Consider the following 18,926-nt stretch of genomic DNA (forward strand, 5'->3'; position numbering starts at 1 on the left):
CAGAGACAAGGTTTTGTAGTAGGAACCTGGCACAAACATGAGCTTCTGGTAAGTGTCAAAGAACAAAAGATCTGGGTTAGGTAGTTATGGCTTGTGAATGCAACATTCACCATTTGTTTATTGTTCCAAATGCACAAGGCAAGGAGAAACAAAGTGAGCAGGGAGGACTAGGAAACTACATCAACTGCAATACACTAGCACTTCATCCCCCTCTGATGAAACTTCGGGCTTTCTTATTGACAGGGTCAAATTCTGCTCCCAGGTTTGTATGGGTGCAGAATGTAGAGGGCGTTCATTGGCTTTAATGGAATGATGTGATCTTTTGCCTCAGTGCGTGATTGAGAATGGAATGGATTTGTTGAGAGAGAAAGTGGTGATTACCTGAAATACCTCCAGGCATGTTTTCTGCAGGACATTTCAGTGCCTTATCACAAGGTCACAGGCCCAGTTAAGTCAACGCCCTGCTCAGAGCTCTCCTAAGCAGAGGGCTGACTTCTCGCTCAGAGAGCTTGGCTAGGCGGGTGAAGCGAAGAAGCACTCATTTTTGCTTATGGCTTAGTTTGCTGGAAATATGGAACATTCATTTAGGAGGCAGTGATCCAGCAAAAGTAACGAGGCTAGACTCGTTAATTAGCACAGGCATGTTCCTTGCCAAACAGCAGCCACATGATACAGAGAATGATGGAGCTCTTCATTTCCTTCAGGATATACCTTTCTTTGTGCTTGCAGAGAAATAAAATGGCAAAACTTTTATCAGTGAAGAAGGTGAAGAGATGTAATCTGAGTCAGGGTTCAAATTAGACAGGATCTAGTCCTCCATGCCAGAGATCAACCCTGAGACATTACATAATAATAAAGAGAGGATGTTTTGTGTTTATAAAAATTGCCTTTTTTCCAACCACTTATGGCTTAGTCAAACCAGTCAACCACATTCATTCCAGAATTTGGTATGAGAACTTCCAAGGCAAAGGATATGGTTTCCCAGTTACCTTGCATGGTAAAATATGCATTTGGACATAATGGCTCCTATGCATAGGAGAAGCCACTAGGGAGAAGGGTACTTTGAACTCCTCCTTTAATTTTCTGCCCATAAGGCTTCTTCCTAGGTTTACTCCCTGTCCAGTGTTCTGGTGCCATGTTCTGGAAGCACAGTATGCTTTATGGCCATAGCAAAATGTAACATGCCTTAGAGCGCAGCCTTGCAACCACCGCAAACAGTGAGTGGCAAGAGTCAGGTGGTAGTGACCTCTGGGGTAAGTTGTTGTGGGGGACAGGCTGGTGTAACAGGATGTGCCAAAGCTAGGAAGGGGTGGTTATCAGAGATGGCAGCTCCACTGACATCCTATCACCCTTCCTCACCTAGATCTACCTACCTGGATCCATTTGGATTTGTACCAGCAAAATCACCAGGGCCGGTCCAAGTAGACTCATTGGGGCAATGGAGGCTTACCCTGAGGGAAGGGAACAAATGTTCCCTTACCTTAAGGAGACCCCTATGACCGCTCCCCGCAGGACATAGCACACGCTCTGGTGGCGTGGCTGTATTGGCGGGGGGGGGCAGTTTATACAGGACTGGGCTGTTAATCCAAAAGGATGTGGCTCTTTGATTGTGCCTTCTACTGCCCGTCGGGGATTAATCCAAATTTATGCCTGACTGGAAGTGATTAGTTCAAGGGGGCAAAAGAAGCCCAGGACAACAGCACTTGTTGATTCAATCTGATTCAAGCAAAGTCATGCTGGCTTTCTTGTATTGAATAGCAAAGTTTGATCTTTCCTCTCTATTACCTCAGCTAAAACCCTGATCCACACTCTGTTCATCTCCCAGTTTAGCTATTGCAATCTTTTCCTTTCTGACTTTTTGTTGTTACAACTTAGCTGCCAAAATTATCCACCACTCTCATTGTTGAGATCTTGTGATATTTCTCTTTGAAGACTCATACTGGCTTCCTGCCCACCTCTGTATCTAGCATTAACTCCTTTTCTTTAAAGCTTTTCCAACTAGCTCTCTGCCCTTATATATCCCTGCTTATGACCAATGCTTGTCTAACTCTACCACCTTCCAGGGCCCTTAGGCCTGCTATTACCTAAAACAAATAAGCAACAAAAGATTTAAGAGAAGTAATACAGAAGGCTCTAAAAATATTCACTAAGAGAAAGGCACTGAAGCATGGATAACATTTTCAAAAATACCTCCTGCAGTATCTTCCTGTGCAGTATCCAAGATTTGAGTCCTGTCCTTCTATGTTACAATTCTTTTTTTTATTTTATTTTAAACTGACCAATATAATCTTGATACCTCCTTGATAATCAAGCACCAACTAACTTAGAACAGGGAAAAAACACCCCAGGAATCTACAATCACCCATTCCTCTTCACAATCTGGTCCTTTTGTCATTGCTCTCCTTTCTTATCTACATATTGTTCAAGGCTACTTTTACTTGCCTGTTAAAAGTCCAGAAAGTTCCTGATGTGAGATAAACCAATTAATAACAATGACAGTGGCAAACCAAAAACAGCACATCCCTGAACTCTCTTGAGCAAGCAGAGGTGAGGAGGAAGAAGTTGCATGTTTACCTTCTTTACCCAACAGCTGTCACCAATTTTACAAAATGATCTTAAGGCTCAAGGAAAAAGCTTCTTTCTGGGCCTCTATCTAGACTGCCAGGGTAATGCCAATATTGATTGCAAAAGCTTCAAAAACCATGTGGGGGCATTCTTCACTTAGAAACATATAAATGTCAACATATGCATTTTAAAAGTTAAATTTAAGCCCTTTCCCTTACAGGACTGCTGAGGTACAAGGACAATAAAAGCTCTCAAAGGCAGACAATATATTTTCTGGCTTTGCATCACATAATATAATGGTATGTTCTGTGTATTGGGCTGCTTCACTCTTTGCTGGAAAAGATGGATCTTGGCATTTCCATGGTCATTTCTTTTCTGTAGCACCTGAAGAGGAGAAGTGGATACTTACACATGCAGGATACACTCAGGAGCTGCAAGGGGTTCACTCCTCTAATATGCAGGCTATGACTGGACAAAGACCCAGGCAAGGTGCATTTCCTGCATACTGGTATCTCCTCTTCAAACATTAGAGAAAAGGTTTAGTTAGTACAGGGACATGTCTTTTCTTACAACATAGGTCTGCAGGGTATGTGGTGATGGGGTGACAAACACACTCCCTGCCTGTTATACTTTCCAAGCACTCTTGGATTCCACAAGGAATGGTGAAGCACACCACAGCAACCTCCTAGTTGAGTGTTCATGGCAACTTAGAACTCATTGCTGCAAAATATGTGAAATGGTCCTGCAACACACAGATCTGAACAGTTCTGCATTTGTGCCAATTTGAACTAACAGTAACTCTCTGCATCACCCTCCAGCCCAGCGTTTCTCAAACTGTGGGTCGGGACCACTAGGTGGGTTGTGAGCCAATTTCAGGTGGGTCCCCATTCATTTCAATATTTTATCTTTAATATATTAGACTTTATGCTCCCATGGTATGTGACTGCATTTGGGAAAATGTTACAGATCTGTACTTTTAACAGGCTACTCTATATATTCTTTTAACAATAATAGTAAATGGGACTTACTCCTGGGTAAGCGTGGGTAGGATTAGCAGCCTAGGATGGTTAAAAATTTTCCTGCTTGATGATGTCATTTCTGGTCATGACATCACTTCCGGTGGGTCCTGACAGATTCTCATTCTAAAAAGTGGGTCCTAGTGTTAAATGTATGAGAATCACTGCTGCAGTCTATGGGCATGACTGAGAGCCCAAGATGCTTGATGTTTAGCCACTCTGCTTCCCATTATGCCCTTTCAATGTTCTTACCACTAGACCTGCTCCATAGAAATGGAATATCCAAGAAGCCTGTCATATCTGGTGATCTCTATTTAATTGCCAATTGCAATTAAAATAGGTCTAGGAAATGATGGGAAGCAAAAGCAAATGATGGAGGCCAGGAATAGATGCTGTCCAGTGATGGGGCGATGGATGACCACATAGTAAAACCCTAGCACAGAATAATTCTTTCTTCTGAAATCATGCTTTCCCCTAACTGAAAAACAAAGATGCTTAGGATAGGCTACCCAACTGGGGGTTGGTGACTCAGTTCCAGACATATCTAGAAGGCATGGATTATCTTGCTTCTTGCCAGGTTTGGGGACTGAAACTGTGTTGGTTGACTGTGTTAGGGACTGAAAACTGTGTTGGAATTACCTTTGCTGAGTAACAGATGGAGGAAGTAAGACTCTGTTGATTCTCCCTAAACTTTCAGCAACTTTGGGTATCATCAGCCATGGGATTCTTCTGGACTACCTGACAAGGATGGGAGTGGGAGACACTGCACTGCAGTGGTTCCCCCGATATCTTGTCAGTTTGTGACTTCTGGTGCTGAATTACTTCTGCTCAGTGCCACTGAATTTAAGCTGTGGGGTATTTCAAGGTTTTATCTTGCTTCTCATATGACAGGGAGAGGTCATCAGGATGCTGTTGACACTTAGATCTAGTTCTCCTTTTCTGGTGAACAGATCCCTACAATCAGTAACAGGCTGAATGAGAATTAATAAACTGAAGCTCACTCCAGGTAAGATTGAGTTGCAGTTTGTAAGTGATATCGCTGGACATGGAGATGACATTCAGCTTGAAAGTAATGCATTTAGATTCTGCCTCGTTTATTGACACCCAAGTGGCATCTGTGAATGGGAGCACCTTACACCAGCTCTGTTGGATATGCTAGTTGAACATCTTCAGGGGGAAATAAAATCTGGCCACAATTATTCATGTTTTGGTAACATTCAGACTGGATTACTGCAACATGTTAGCTATGGGGCTGCATATGAAAAGTGTTCAGAAAAAGGTTCAAATATGACGGTTGATTATCAACTGGAGCCTACGGTATCAACAGTATTTAACTTATGTTGAAAGACGTTCATTGGCTTCCTGTGTGTTATGGTCCTAAACAGTATTATTCTTGCATGTAAACTACCTTTGAGACCATTACTGAAAAGGTGGGGTATAAATCTTTCATATAAATAAGCGGATGGCCCATGTTCCTGCCTCTCTTTGCTTGAGGTCCCTGACCCTTCAGCTCGGCCAGCCTCAAGACCCTTCAATCAGGCGTGCAGGCCTTGTGTTCCTTCTGCCTGTCCCCCTGAGGATTGAGGTTTTATTTTGGAAGCATTTGAGGAGTTGATGTGATGCAACTTGACAGCTGATTTTAATATCACTTCTCTGACACCACTTCAGTTGAGCAGAATCTGAGGAAACACTGCACTTTGCCCTGGTATTCTGCTGTGGGGAGTAGCTGTGGTTCACAGTACCTGTGGACAAAGAGCACTTTCTGGGCTGAATCCAGAAGGGAGTGTGAATAAATATTGCACCACCAAAGAAAGGTCTGTATCCCTCAGGTGTTCCTCTGCTGATCCATCCAGTCAGATTCTTTCCAGGCCCCATTCGCCCTTCTTGAGACAACCATTTTGGTCTCAAACAACCATAAAAGACAACCATTTTGGTCTCAGATGTGGCCTGTAGAAAGAAGTGATCCTTCCCCCCCCCCCCCAAAAAAAAAAAAAATAGCAAGAGAAATTTGGTGGCGATGCTCCACCAAATCCAAAGTCTCAGCGTCAGGCTTACTGCCCGACATGGAGGCACTTGATTCACCGCTGACCTTTTCGTTGGCAGCGAATTGAGTAGCCCCATTGCAGGACTACTCTGTTTACTCGGGGGAAGGGGACGAAAGTCCCCTTCTCCTGAGGAGATGCCAGCGGCTGCCCAAAGTGTGCAGGATGCAGCGGCAGCCATTTTCGGCGCTGCTGTAGCCACACACCCTGGGCAGCTGAGGATTGGGCTGTCAGTTGCTTCAAGCACTCATGACTGCCTGCATGCTGTGCAGTAAGCTTACATGCTTATTGCATCCTGTAAAAGGAAGAAACATTTTTGCAGAGGTAAGCACCTAAACGGTGTTAATGGGCGCAGTGGGGGCAGGGGGCGTGTGCAGATATAGGGTTCCCTTGTATCTGTGGGGGGTGGAGGGCTGGAATAGATCTCCGCAAATACGGGTGGATGCCTGTATTCACAAATGGGTTCTGTACAGTCAGTACTGTACAGTTCTTGACAAAAGCCCTCCTTTTATCGGGTTCTACAAACAGAGGGTGGATTGAGCGATGGGGCTGCTGCAGAAGTGCACTTATCACACTTCGATCAGATTTACAATCTCCTCTTCAGAACTGAGTTCAGAGAATGCTAGTTCTACCAGTTTGCAGCTGGAAGCTCCCTATGGACAGTGTGGATTGGCTGGTGCCTGTAACATCACAAATCTATCTTTCCACTTCTCCCTGGGACACGTTTTCAATTTTAAAAAAAATAATGTTTTTTAAAAGAATGAAATAAGGCAGTGAATAAAGTTTTAATTGAACATAATAAAAGCAGCACTCTTAACCATTTTCAAAAACGAAAAGGCAGGCAGACTGCCTGAAGTATGGGAGGAAAGCAAAAATTAAGAACTAAATCAGTGCTCAAATCACACCCTTATTTGCTGTGCAAAGGCAGAGGGAAGCTAGGCTCATCCTGCTGGAGAAAGAGGAAATAAAAGAAGAGAGGAATATATGAAGCTGCCTTATACTGAGTCAGATTATCGGCCCATAGAACATACTGTTGTTTACACTGATTGGCAACAGATCTTCATGATTTCAGTTTCTCCAACCTGGAGAAGCTGCCAAGGATTGAATCTGGAACCTTCTGCTACATGAGCAACATATGCTCTCCCACTGAACTGTGACCCTGTTCACAGCAGAAAAATATTCTTCATATATTCTGGGTCACTTAGTGGTGGTTTTTAACATCTTAACCAGGTCTACTCAGAAGTAAGTCCTGTTTTGTTCAATGGGGCTTACTCTCAGAAAAGTGTGGTTAGGATTGCAGCCTGAAAGACTAACTTGCAATAGCTTTACTCAGTGCTATTCAAACTGAGGCCTTGCGACGCCCCAGCCTGAGGGCCCTGGTCTCTGCCCCCTTAAGGGGCAGGGGCTGCCTAGAGGTGGGGGGAAGGCAGTGGCGCAACCTCCAGGATCGCGCTGCTCAGGGGGCTGCAGAGGCTTGGACTTCCGGCAGGACTCCCCACAGCAGGGAAAGTGGATGCGGGGGTGGGGCGTGATCGCTCCGCATCCACTTTCCCTGCTGCGGGGAGCCCTGCCAAAAGTCGCGCCAGGCTCCTGGCACCCTGGGGAGGCTGCAGGAGGCTTGGGTAAGTGCACCCAAGTCCCTGCAGCCCCCTGAGAGGCGCGATCCTGGGGATCATGCTGCTGCCTTCCCCCCGCCCCTGCAAAGACTTACTGGCTCTCAAACTCTCCCAGAGAGTTTGAGAACCACTGGCTTTACTTATAGGAGGAACAATTTCATTCTATGAGGAGCTTGGCTCTGCTAATGGCTCTTACAGAATCTCTCAAGTTGTGGGTTTAGGAACCCAAGAGCCTTCCGTGCCTGCAGGCTAATCTTGCCACAGCTTGGCCTATCAAGAAAAATGGCCTTGCTAGCTAGCTAAGCTGTACCTGATTGCACGTCTCCCGCAAAAGCTTTCCCTTCCCTCACCACCATCCTCTCAGCCCTCACCACGATGAACACCTTGTGCAAACAGAATAGTCCCTCGAAGCTGGCACGGGGGAAATGGCAGTGGAAGGATGTAATTTATTTCTTGCAGGTGTGTTTTGTCATTTGCAATCGATCAAAGGCAGCGAGCAGTCAGGAGTGCAGGAAACAGAAAGGTGACAGAAATGGTAAATTGGGCTGCAGGAGCTGCACAAGGCAGAGGCCAATGCCTCCGACGGGCGTTTCCCTCTTTGTTCCCATTATACAAAGAAATAAATATGGCAGAATAAAGAGCACACTTGTTTTCACAGGGCTGACGTGGCATTTTGGTTTGAGATGCTTTCAGAACGCATTTTCCAGTCGTTGCTGAACTCCTGAGGGCTGGTAAGTGCCAGAGCAGGCACTGGAGCTCCACAGAAACGCAGGAGATCCGTTTTGTTCATGATGCAGTTCCGCTTCCAGCGGTGAGCCTTCCTCGCTCTGGAGTTGCCAGTCACCCCACCTTTACAAACCCCTCCTCAGCATCATCCAGTTTACCTGTGCCTTTTGGAGAACTACAGAGACCGACACCAGCACAGGCTACACCCATTGGTTTTCGTATGAATTGTGGCTGCTCAGACTCCCACTCCCCAAAAGGTTTTCATTATCAGTAACGGGGATAAATAACTGAGAGCCCAATCCTGAACACTGTGTGCCAGTTTACTGCTGGCCTGCACTGTTGCAAATGTGCCGTAAGGGCTGCGGAACGGCAAACAGGGCGGGGATGGGGGCATTCCGGGGAGGGGGGAGGCAGGCGTGACGTGGGGAGGGGGCGGAGAGGCAGACGTGACGTGGGGAGGGGGGCGTGCCAGAGGTGTACCTAGGGGCAGGCGGGAGGAGAATCCGCAGAGCTCCGCTCCACAGGATCCTAGGTGCTCGTGGAGGCTGCGTGCCTTAAACGAGTGCCTTTACTTTAGCGGCGCCCTTTGGGTGCCGCTAAAGAGAGTAGCCCCATTGTGGGGCTGCCTCCCTTACCCAGGGGAAGGGGATGAACGTCCCCTACTCCCAGGTGCCTCCCATGGTAGTGTGGGAGGCGCTGGATTCGGCGGCAGCCCTCGTGTTGCCGCCGAGCAGGGGCGCCCAGGGCAGCTCAGGATTGGGCTGCCCGTTAGGATTGCGCTGTCAGTCTCTAAGGGTCCAATGCTATCCAACTTTCCAATGCTGGTGCAGCCATGACAACAAGGCATGTGTTGCATTCTGTGGTGGTGGTGGTGCCCTCACAGGAAGGGAATATTTGTTCCCTTACCTCAGGGCTGCATTTATGCAGGAATGACTAGGCCATGCTGGTTTTTTATTTTGCGTTTTATGCCTCATGCAGAAAGAATAACATAATAAACAAGGATTCAAATTATTATTTGGATTGACTATCTTGGTAGGATATGGTAGACAACATTCCCCTAGCCAAAACAACACAAACTTGCTGCATTATTTGGTTAATGCAGATGAGTTCTCTATGCCAATGATTCCCAAACTTTGAGGGAGCTTTACTCCTTCAGTATGCCTTTGCAGGGGAGGGGTTAGGGCAGCAATGCAATCCCCAGGATTGTGTCGCTAAGGGGGGGTGAGGGGGGTGCTTTCAACTTACTTTTAAGAAGGTAGAGCTGCTGGAGGCTGCAGGAGATGTGGGGAGCCCTGTGTAGCTCTCTGCAAGGCTCCCCAAGGCTTGAAATCTTCAAATGGAGAGATTGCAGAGCACCTCCTGCAAATAGGAAGTGCTTTGTGATCACTCCATTGGAACATGCTAAGCCTTGGGGAGCCCTGCAGAGGGTTGCACAGGGTTCCCCACACCTCCTGCAGCCTCCAGCAGCCCTACCTACTAGTGGAAAGCAGCCCCCCTCACCTCCCTTTAGCAACGCGATCCTGGGGATCATGTTGCTCCCTTCCCCTGTCCTTTAAAGGTATAAGGGAACCTTTACACAAACTGGTGGGCTGTGACCCACCAGTTTGAGAACTACCGCTCTGTGCCCTACTGGAACAGTGATTTGGGATGCAGTGTGCAGCTAATAGTTCCCTATAAGGCTCTGTTCAAATGTAAACCTGAAAGGCAAGAAGCAGAGGCCTACAAGCAGAGTGGCTTGATAGTCAGATCAGGGTGTTATTGGGAGATCTCCTTCCTCCTTCTAGAAAAACAAGTGCCTATGACCTTGTAGTCACCAGAATGACAAGAAGCTAATCAGATTAATGCTTGTAGGGACCACTAAAAATCTTTTTGGAGCAAACATCAAGCAGGTAGACAATTCCATCTCATTGCATGTGAAAAGAGGAGAAAGACAGAGTTGAGCAGATGCTTATGCCTGCCTACCATTCAGTTACAAATACCTTGATGTTCCAATGCCATATTTGGAATAATGGTGGCTGCTGCAATGCCAAAGCATTTAACCTGCAGCTGATTATCCTGTGGCCCCTCACAGTGACACCAGAAACATGCATCTTTGCTGACACAGTTGATTCTTTTTGCAGTGAAGAGACTGCAATTAGAGGGCACTTAAACTATGGTACAGTACATAGAAATTACTATGTAATGATGCCTTATAGACTTGTGCACACCACTCTCAGCTCAGTCACAGTTTTTCAGCAGTTAAGCTATCAAATGTCACTTAACATTGGGAAGTGCTGAGGTTAGTTGTCTATACAGAATATCTACATCACAATTACCACACATTGGTTAGCAATAATGAAAGGTTACAGTATAATTAGGGAAACTACTTCTTTCTTAAACAAAATATATACTGTGCATAACAATAAATAACAAAAAGGGAGTGCTTATAGTCAGTGATCCCTCTAAGACAGAGGTGGCATGGCCACGTACTTCCCAGCCGAGCTCTGCACAACCTGGAAATTGGGCGATGACATGATGAATCGCCAAATGTCCAGAGGGGCTTGGGAAGGGGCTTGCACACTGGTGCAGACACCCTTATAGGGAATGTTTCTTATAGAGATGCATATAGTAGCGGTTCTCAAGCTTGCATGTCAAGTTCGTACCATTGTAAGTCTTAGCAGGGATGGAAGGATGGGCGGCGACACCATCAGGGACAGAGAGGCTTTGTTTTAACTCACCCTCTGTCTACGCCAACCTCCAGGGGGTGCTGGAGGCCCCGTGGATCCCTCTGTAGGGCTCCCTGCACCTCGGAACTATTTTTTCAATGTAATAGCGACGCACTTCCAGGTTGCGATCGCAAAACCGGAAGTAGGTTGCGATTGCATTTTTTCCAAGTTCTGAGGTGCAAGGAGCCCTGCAGAGGAATCCATAGGACTCCCTGCACCCCCCCAGAGGCCAGCACAGATAGAAGGCAAGTTTTAAAAAGCCCCTCTGTCCCTGGTGGTGGCACAATCCTGGAAATTCCCCTGCCCCACCCACCCTGCCCCTCCCCTTAAGGGGGCAGAGGTAGTGCTTCTCGTGCTGGTGGGAAGATTTTTAGAATATTGCTCTTAAAAGTACCAAAATCCATACGCTGAAAAATGAAAACCATGGAATATACCAGGGGTGCCCAAAACCCGGCCCGGGGGCCATTTACGGCCCTTGGGGAACCCAAATCTGGTCCGCCAGCAGCCCTCTGTCTCCAATGAGCCTCTGGCCCTCGAGACTTGCTGGAGCCCATGCTGGCCTGATGCGACTACTCAATGTGAGGGCTGACTGTTTGACCTCTTGCATGGGCTGCCAGGCAAGGGCTTCCTCCGCTGCTTGCTGATTCATGTCTGTGAAGCAGCAGCGACAGCAAAGGAAAGGCCGGCCTTGCTTTCTGCAAGGCTTTTTTTATAGACCTTGAGCTATCATGAGACCTTCAGTCATTCATATAAGTTCCATCTCTAATATATTAATTTATGTAAATTTATTCAAATTTTAAATGTAAATTAATTCTTTTTTTCCCGGCCCCCTGACACAATGTCAGAGAGATGATATGGCCCTCCTGCCAAAAAGTTTGGACACCCCTGGAATATACTGTGCAGTTGTTCTCTTTCCTTGCATGAACCCTTTCATCCAAATCTAGATTTTTTTATTTGTATTTTTATCAGAGACTGGAAAAGGAACCCAGGATGATGAGACTCAACCAGTGGGGGGTGCCAGGTTGCTGGGAGGTCTGGGGGACATAATCACTGTCATTGATACTGGGAGTTCAGGGGTTAGGTTGAGCCTCTAACAGGCATGGGCTTCTGTCAGTGCCTGGCCCTGATGTTACTCCTGGAGAAAACAGGTATAAGGACCAGGGGAGAGAAGTGATGGAACACTGAAAAAATGAAGCACATCAAATGATTAATTGGAAGCCTGCTCCTATAGATGTTTATGATAGTTACACTACAAGTGCTATGAGGTATATTAGCATTCACCATTTCTATTGCCTATATCTTTCCTTCTGCCTCCACCACCTGCCTCTTGCTCTCACTCCCAACATAGATGACACACTCACTGAAGCCACGTTGACATAGTCATCATCTGAGAGCGTGTCCAACATGTCATAGACGGATGTCTTCATTAGCTTCAGTGTCAAGCCACTAACGCTGCCGCTCCTATGGTAGAAGAGAAATCACAGCTCATTGTGCCACTCTGGATGATAACGCTGGGAGGAAAATGAAGACATTGTACCACTATCTCACTCCCTTTGCAGGAGGCCTTCCATGAATGCTGGAGATGAGTACCATGAGCAGTAACACTCATGCCCCTGTTCTGCCACTGAAGTTTCGTATGGGAGACAGAACTATATGGTACACCCTGTTTTTTAGATTCAGCAGGCAAAGATGTCACTGAAAGGAGCTGACAAGGGACAAAAATAAAAAAGAACAAAGTTTGCTACATGCTTCATGCCAGCAACACTCACACATCCACGATGATCACCATGTCCTTTGGGGATGAGGCTCCTTGAATGTACCTGCATGAAACAAATACATGGATAAGGTAAACTTCACGATCCCATAAGATTTCGCAGTTTATTGCTACAGGACAAATTAACCCTTCTGTTGGGCAGGGTGAGGTGGCCCACCTTAGGCAGCAGTTTTGGGGGTGCTATTAAAGAGAACTAGTTTGTTTATCAATATATATTTTCCATTGGGAGGTACAACTGTCAACTTCGACTGAAGCTATTCCTGGAGATTTATTTTTCATTCTGATATAATGTTGGAAATTCCTGGCGGTTCTGTTAAAATGCCTAGGATTGGTTTTGGTGGTCACCTGGAGGGTGATGCTGACTGTTGGAGATTCCAGGACAATCCTGGATGGCTGGCAACCCTACTGGGAGGGCATCTGAATCTTCTGCCTTAGGCACCAAAATGTTTGGATCCAGAATCTGGTAAAGGAACAGGTGGCCCTAGGACATTGTAGAAAAGTGCTGCTATTAACACAAGAATTACAGTGCAATCCCATGCATGTCTACTCAGAAGTAAACCCCACTGAGTTTAACTGAACTTACTCCCAAGCAAGTGCATATAGCTGTGATTCTCAAAGTAAGTGCCTGCGTGGTAGCGGGGAAAGCAGTGGGGGTAGCGGGGAAAGCGACCATCGCAGGGCTCCCTGAAGCTTATAAAGTGAAAGCAGAGCGATCACACCCCGCCTCCGGAAAAGTGGAAGTGGAGCACGATTGCTCCGCTTTCACTTTTTGAAGGCTGCGCAGCCCTGCGGAGGGTCACGCAGAGCTCCCTGCGCCCCTGGGAGGCTGCTGCAGGGACTGGTAAGTAAATGCTAGTCCCTGCAGCCCCCTTAGCGATGCGATCCTGGGGATCCCCCCCATGCCCCACCTCTTAAGGGGGAAGAGTCCAGGGCCCTCAGGCTGGGGTGTCGCAATGCCCTAGTTTGAGAAGCCCTGGCATATAGGGTTGCAGTTTTAGAGTAATTCTCAGGACATTGTCAGGGGTCAGCCAGGTTGGGCTCTTGAGCAGTGCCCATCAGAGGACCCAGCAGACTGGATTAACCTCTGAATGTCACTACCAGTGGCAACAGCCAATATGTTATCAGGCATTAGGTAGGCGGTTCAATGGGGGTCTGGTGCAGGGCTGGGCCCCCAGGCCCAAGCAAACTGGAACCAGCACTGATACAAATCAGAGGTCCTAATTTTGCTGCTATTTATCCATTGAGCATTTTGTAAACAGTTAAACAGTCTCATTACTAAGCAAACTTTTCTTATATTATAACTCTATTTTCAGGATTTATATTTTGCCCTTATTCAAGCAAACCTAGGTAACAGAGATATTTAAAAAAACAACACACAATACAAACAACAAAAGCCCAATGTTTGAAACATTGTTTGAAACATTCCATAGACAACAAAAGCCCAATGTTTGAAACAGACATTCACAGGAACAAAACACATACTCCCAACACTGGTAAAGCTCAGCTGGCATTTCTGACAGAATTTCAAAGAAGCATCTTCTATTCTTGTTCATTTAATTGTTATTTGACAGATAACTGGCTGAATTTTCCTTTCTTTTTCATAACAACTACTAATAATGATATCAGATATCGTTCCAAAGCATATTTACTGTAACATCGATGGAATCTGTAGCCAAATCAGTGACAAAGCAAGCCTATGCATGTTTACTCAGAAGTAAATATCATTCTATTCCATGAAGCTGACTCCCAGGAAAATATGCAAAGGACTGCAGCCTAAACGTATTCATTATTTTTTTGCTGTCACATATTTACAGGGGGGAAATCATATCTATAAAACAGTACTAGGAAATCAAAGTTATAATCTGATATATAGTATATAATGTACAATAAAACATCCTTCAGATTACTGGCTTGCAAAACCATCATAATTTATTATCTGCAGAGTTGACAATAAGTATGAGCTTTTGAAGTGCATTCAGTAATAGCACAGAGAAAAGAAACATAGGCTTCCCTGCAAAAATTTCAATATAGATTTCAACTGTTCTGACTATAGTAAGCGAATGCTAATGAGCGGCTGAAGAATAAGTTCAAATGTGGAATATTCATATGTACCAAGAAATTCAGAAGAAACATATGCTGGGTAAGGCCAAAAAGCCTGCTGGATAAGGCCAAAAAGTCATCTAGTCAAGCTTCCGGTATCTCACAGTGACCCACCAGATGATGCAGGGAGCATACAAGACAAGACACCTGAATTCTATTGCCAGTCCCTTGCATTTGGCATTCAGAGATAGCCTATTTCCCATGGCTTGTAACCTGTGATGGACTTTTCATCCATAAATCCATCCAATCTTCTTCTAAAGGCATCTAAGCCAGACAATATCACTGCATCCTGTGGCACAAGTTCCATAGGTTATCAGGAAATATTCCCTTTTGTGTGTTCTAACTCACTCGCCACTCAGCTTTAGTGGAAGTCCCCTGGTTCTAATGTTGAACAAAAGGGAAAAGAACATCCCTCTCTCCACTCTAACCATCCCCTGCAAAATTCTGTACGTCTCAATCATATCCCCCTCTCAGGCACCTTCTATCTAGACCAGGGGTGCCCAAACCCTGGCTCTGGGGCCACATGCGGCCCTCTAGGCCTCTCAATGCGGCCCTCAGGGAGCTCCCAGTCTCCAATGAGCCTCTGGCCCTCCGGAGATTTCTTGGAGCCTGCACTGGCCCAACACAACTGCTCTCAGCGTAAGGGTGACTGTTTGACCTCTTGCGTGAGCAGTGGGATGAGGACTTCCTCCACCGCTTGCTGTTTCACATCTGTGATGCAGTAGCAGAAGCAAAGGAAAGGCCAGCTTTGCTTTGTGCAAGGCCTTTTATAGGTCTTGAGCTATTGCAAGACCTTCATTAATTCATATAAGTTCATCTTTAATATATTTATTTATGTAAACTTATGTAAATTTATTTAAAGGTAAATTAATTCTTTTTTCCCCCGGCCCCCGACACAGTGTCAGAGGGATGATGTGGCCCTCCTGCCAAAAACTTTGGACACCCCTGATCTAGACTGAAGATCTCCAAACACTGTAGTCTTTCCTAATGAAGAAGGTGTCCCAGCCCAGTAATCATTCTGGTTGCTCTCTTCTGCACCTTGGTATATATATTCCATTGTATACCACACTGAATGCCATGTACTCTCGGTGATTCTTATCAGCTTAGCGTAGACATTCGTCACATGGTACAGCTCTTCCTGACTACCTCTTCAGACAGCAAGGACGGGATCACACCTCTGGATGTTCCCTCACATTTAAAACAAAAGAAAACAAAATCCCACCATGCATGTAGCATATAGCAAGAATGTTAATCATGCGCATGAGCTCAATTTGACCTGCATCAGGAACATGAGACCCTCCACTTTGGGGGGATAGGTGGCAAGCTAGAGTAGGGAGGGGCTTAAAGACATTTAGGCAGCCTGCTTCTGGCTTGATTCCTTTTCTTGCATGCAAATTTGCTGACTTAGAAATGGATGTTGGATGAATTTACTTAGAAAAGGGTGTTGGAGCATTCTCAGGCTGGTACTTCTCAGCCTGCCCTGCCCGCTTTTTCTCCTTGGACTTATGCCAGCTGCATAGCTGGAGTGGGTCTGACAAGACCCACAGGCCATCAGGTGGCCTATGCAGGGGTAAGAAAAAAATATTTTACTTACATCTTCAAGGCCTTCTGATCACCCCCCCCCCCCACCACCACCACAACTGCATTGGCACCAATGGTGGGGGACAGGATTGGGCAGTAATACAAGTTAATGTTGTTATACGATATTTTTAAATAGCTATACACACAAGCACAGAATGGATATCAAATCATCTATATTAGCCCACTGTCCAGTTAAAGTTTGCAAAGGAGAAGAAGCCAGAGGGCAGTACTAGATTGCCTGGAAAGACAATGAAGGTATGTTGAAGAGACACTGCAAACTGAGAGTGACCTACTGCTGCTCCACATCCTGTCAGCTTAATGAGCTCTAAATGCTAAACGCTTCCATCATCACAATCCCTTTTTAGTAGCAATGATTATGCTGACACATGCATATATATTAGGAATCTAGTTACCCCCCTGATGGTTTCAAAGGCCAAACCTGATTAGATTATTTTTAGCTATTGGTAAGGAAAAAAAAAACACCCACCTTTCCTTTGTAAACAATGAAGAAAACCTCTAAAAATCACCTTCATTTTTGTTTAACAGCACACAGAAAATCTAGCTGTATGTTACAGCCTTTCCATTTGCTGTGTTATATTACGTGAAAGCATGAAAGTGTGAGACTGAATAAGAGAGAGGGATAAGGGCCACTGTGACAGGGCTTAAGATTAAGACCAGGTTAGGGAGACCCAAGCTCAACTCTTTAGTCATTCATAAACTGTATTGGGAGTTTGTGGGCCAGTCACTAATCTCTCAGTCCAAGGCCAGCTCATTCATGAGGCCAACTCAATTCAACTCAAATTCACTGTTTCGTTTTACAACACATAAGTGCCTAAGGAAACAGTATTCTGGCATAGGTATAAATCTTAGGGCGGAATTCAAAGGTGCCGTAAAGCACTTCTGCACCGACATAGATAGGGTGGTGTGCTGGCCTCTCCATGCCGACATGGGTCTCGAACCAGATGAGTTGGTGCTGGCAGAGCTTGGCCAGTGCAGGGGTCTGGGGGGGAGCATGGGGAGGGCAGGCGGGAGGGAGGTGTTTCAGAGCCGGGGAGGGTGGGTGGAGGGCGTTCCCAGGGGCAGACAGAGGTGGGGCCAAGATCCAGCACTTATGCCAGACTTATCCGCTTTTCTGGGCAGCCTGGGGCAGTCCTGGGCTGCTTGGATTTCTGCCATCAATTTCAGTGGCATAGATCTGAATAGCCCCAATGGGGCTGCTCTGGCTCTCACTGGGGTGAGGGGAAAAACCCTCCCCTTTCCTTGGGCTAACCCACGAGCAGCCCAAAACATGTGCTGGATACAGCACAGCCTGCCTGTTCCAGAGCAAGATATGATTGGGCTGCTGTTAGTTAAGAAGTTACTTAAAGAGGAACTGTCCACATTTCATATCGGTCAGTTCCTAAGAAATCCATAAACATGGATAGGATTTGAAAGATTAATAGAGAATGCAAGAAGACTGTCACCAGAGGTTTTTTTATTTTTATTTTTCACATTTTTGTACTGCCCTTCCTCCAAAGAGCTCAGGGTGGTGTATACAGCTGCTCCCCTCCTTTTGTCCTCACAACAACCCTGTGAGGTAGGTGAGGCTGAGAAAAAGTGATTGGCCCATGGTCACCCAGGAAGCTTTGTGGCTGAGGGGGGATTCGAACCTGGATATTCCAGGTCTAAGTCCACCTCCCAAACCACTACACCACCCTGGCTCCCAAACACTACCCTGGCTCCCTGGTTGTATTGCTATGGCACTTCTCCATACATGTGGCCTAATTACATGGCCTGACTTTCTCATGAAAGCAAAACATGGAACTATCATCCTGCTGGGTCTCATTTAAAAAGCTGCTCCAGTTTCCAAGTTGTACTCTGTCTGGTAGATTTTCTGCTGCTGAATTCTGTAACAGCTTCCCCAGCTTAACCACTTCCTCCAGGGTAAAGGGTGAGCATGTGCGAATTCAGTGGAGTGGGGTGACAATCAGGAGCACTGACTCTAGGGGACACATTTTTCCTTTTGATGCTTGCAAGTAACTGACAGCCCAAGAATGGGTTTTTAGCTCTTTCACACTCTCTGGTTTGCTTTTACACTCAGCTCATCCCTCTTTTCACAGCTTCCTCATTTTCATGTGACAGAAGACACCCTCTGGAAAGTTGCTCATGGACCGAGAAGCATACAGCAATTCTGCCTGCCTGCCAAACCAAGTTACCCCCCATTAGAGTACTCCCCATCAGAGTGCAAAAATGTACAGGGAGTCATAAAAAACATTCCATCACTGCTGCAGAAAAAGCACACCCAGCTGCATACCATAGCATGCACAAAGCAATATGTGCACACAGAAACTTAAACCATGTACACACAGGGTACAATCCTAACCAGGTCTACTCAGAAGTAAGTCCTATTTTGTTCAATGGGGCTTACTCTCAGGAAAGTGTGGTTAGGAATGCAGCCACACTGTATTGCATGACAGGCCACACTGAACAATATGCTGGGATAATTGTGATTGGCTCAGCAGCATTTTTATTTGTCCTCAAAACAGCCACTGGGGTGATTTGTGTGAATTGGATTGGTGGAACGTGTTTAATTCTTCTCCCCTGCACTGTTTCCCCCAATGAATATGGCATATTCTGAGGCCATATACCCCACAATGAAATAACCCACGGGTTATTCCTTGGTGATTATATATTTTTCTTCATGGAGCATATGGCAGCTTTGGAAAGGTGACTTACATGGGGAAAAACAGTGTGGTAGACAAAGATTAAACATCCTCTTCCTTGTGCCATTTCAGTTCACCTCCCCCCACCCCACCCCACCC

At 45.9% G+C, this 18,926-nt stretch overlaps 1 protein-coding gene across 1 annotated transcript in view; it reads right to left on the reverse strand.

The window, feature by feature from the left end:
• Positions 1 to 18,926, reverse strand: part of CACNA2D2 (calcium voltage-gated channel auxiliary subunit alpha2delta 2) — a 632,244-nt gene that overhangs the window by 99,672 nt on the left and 513,646 nt on the right. The window contains exons 8-9 of the mRNA XM_066614251.1: positions 12,440 to 12,490; positions 12,032 to 12,131 (exon numbers count right to left, since the gene is read on the reverse strand). Coding sequence (XP_066470348.1) covers positions 12,032 to 12,131; positions 12,440 to 12,490 — 151 coding nt within the window. The remainder of the gene's footprint in view (positions 1 to 12,031; positions 12,132 to 12,439; positions 12,491 to 18,926) is intronic.

Source organism: Tiliqua scincoides, chromosome 2 (genome assembly GCF_035046505.1).
Source record: "Tiliqua scincoides isolate rTilSci1 chromosome 2, rTilSci1.hap2, whole genome shotgun sequence".
Taxonomy (NCBI): domain Eukaryota; kingdom Metazoa; phylum Chordata; class Lepidosauria; order Squamata; family Scincidae; genus Tiliqua; species Tiliqua scincoides.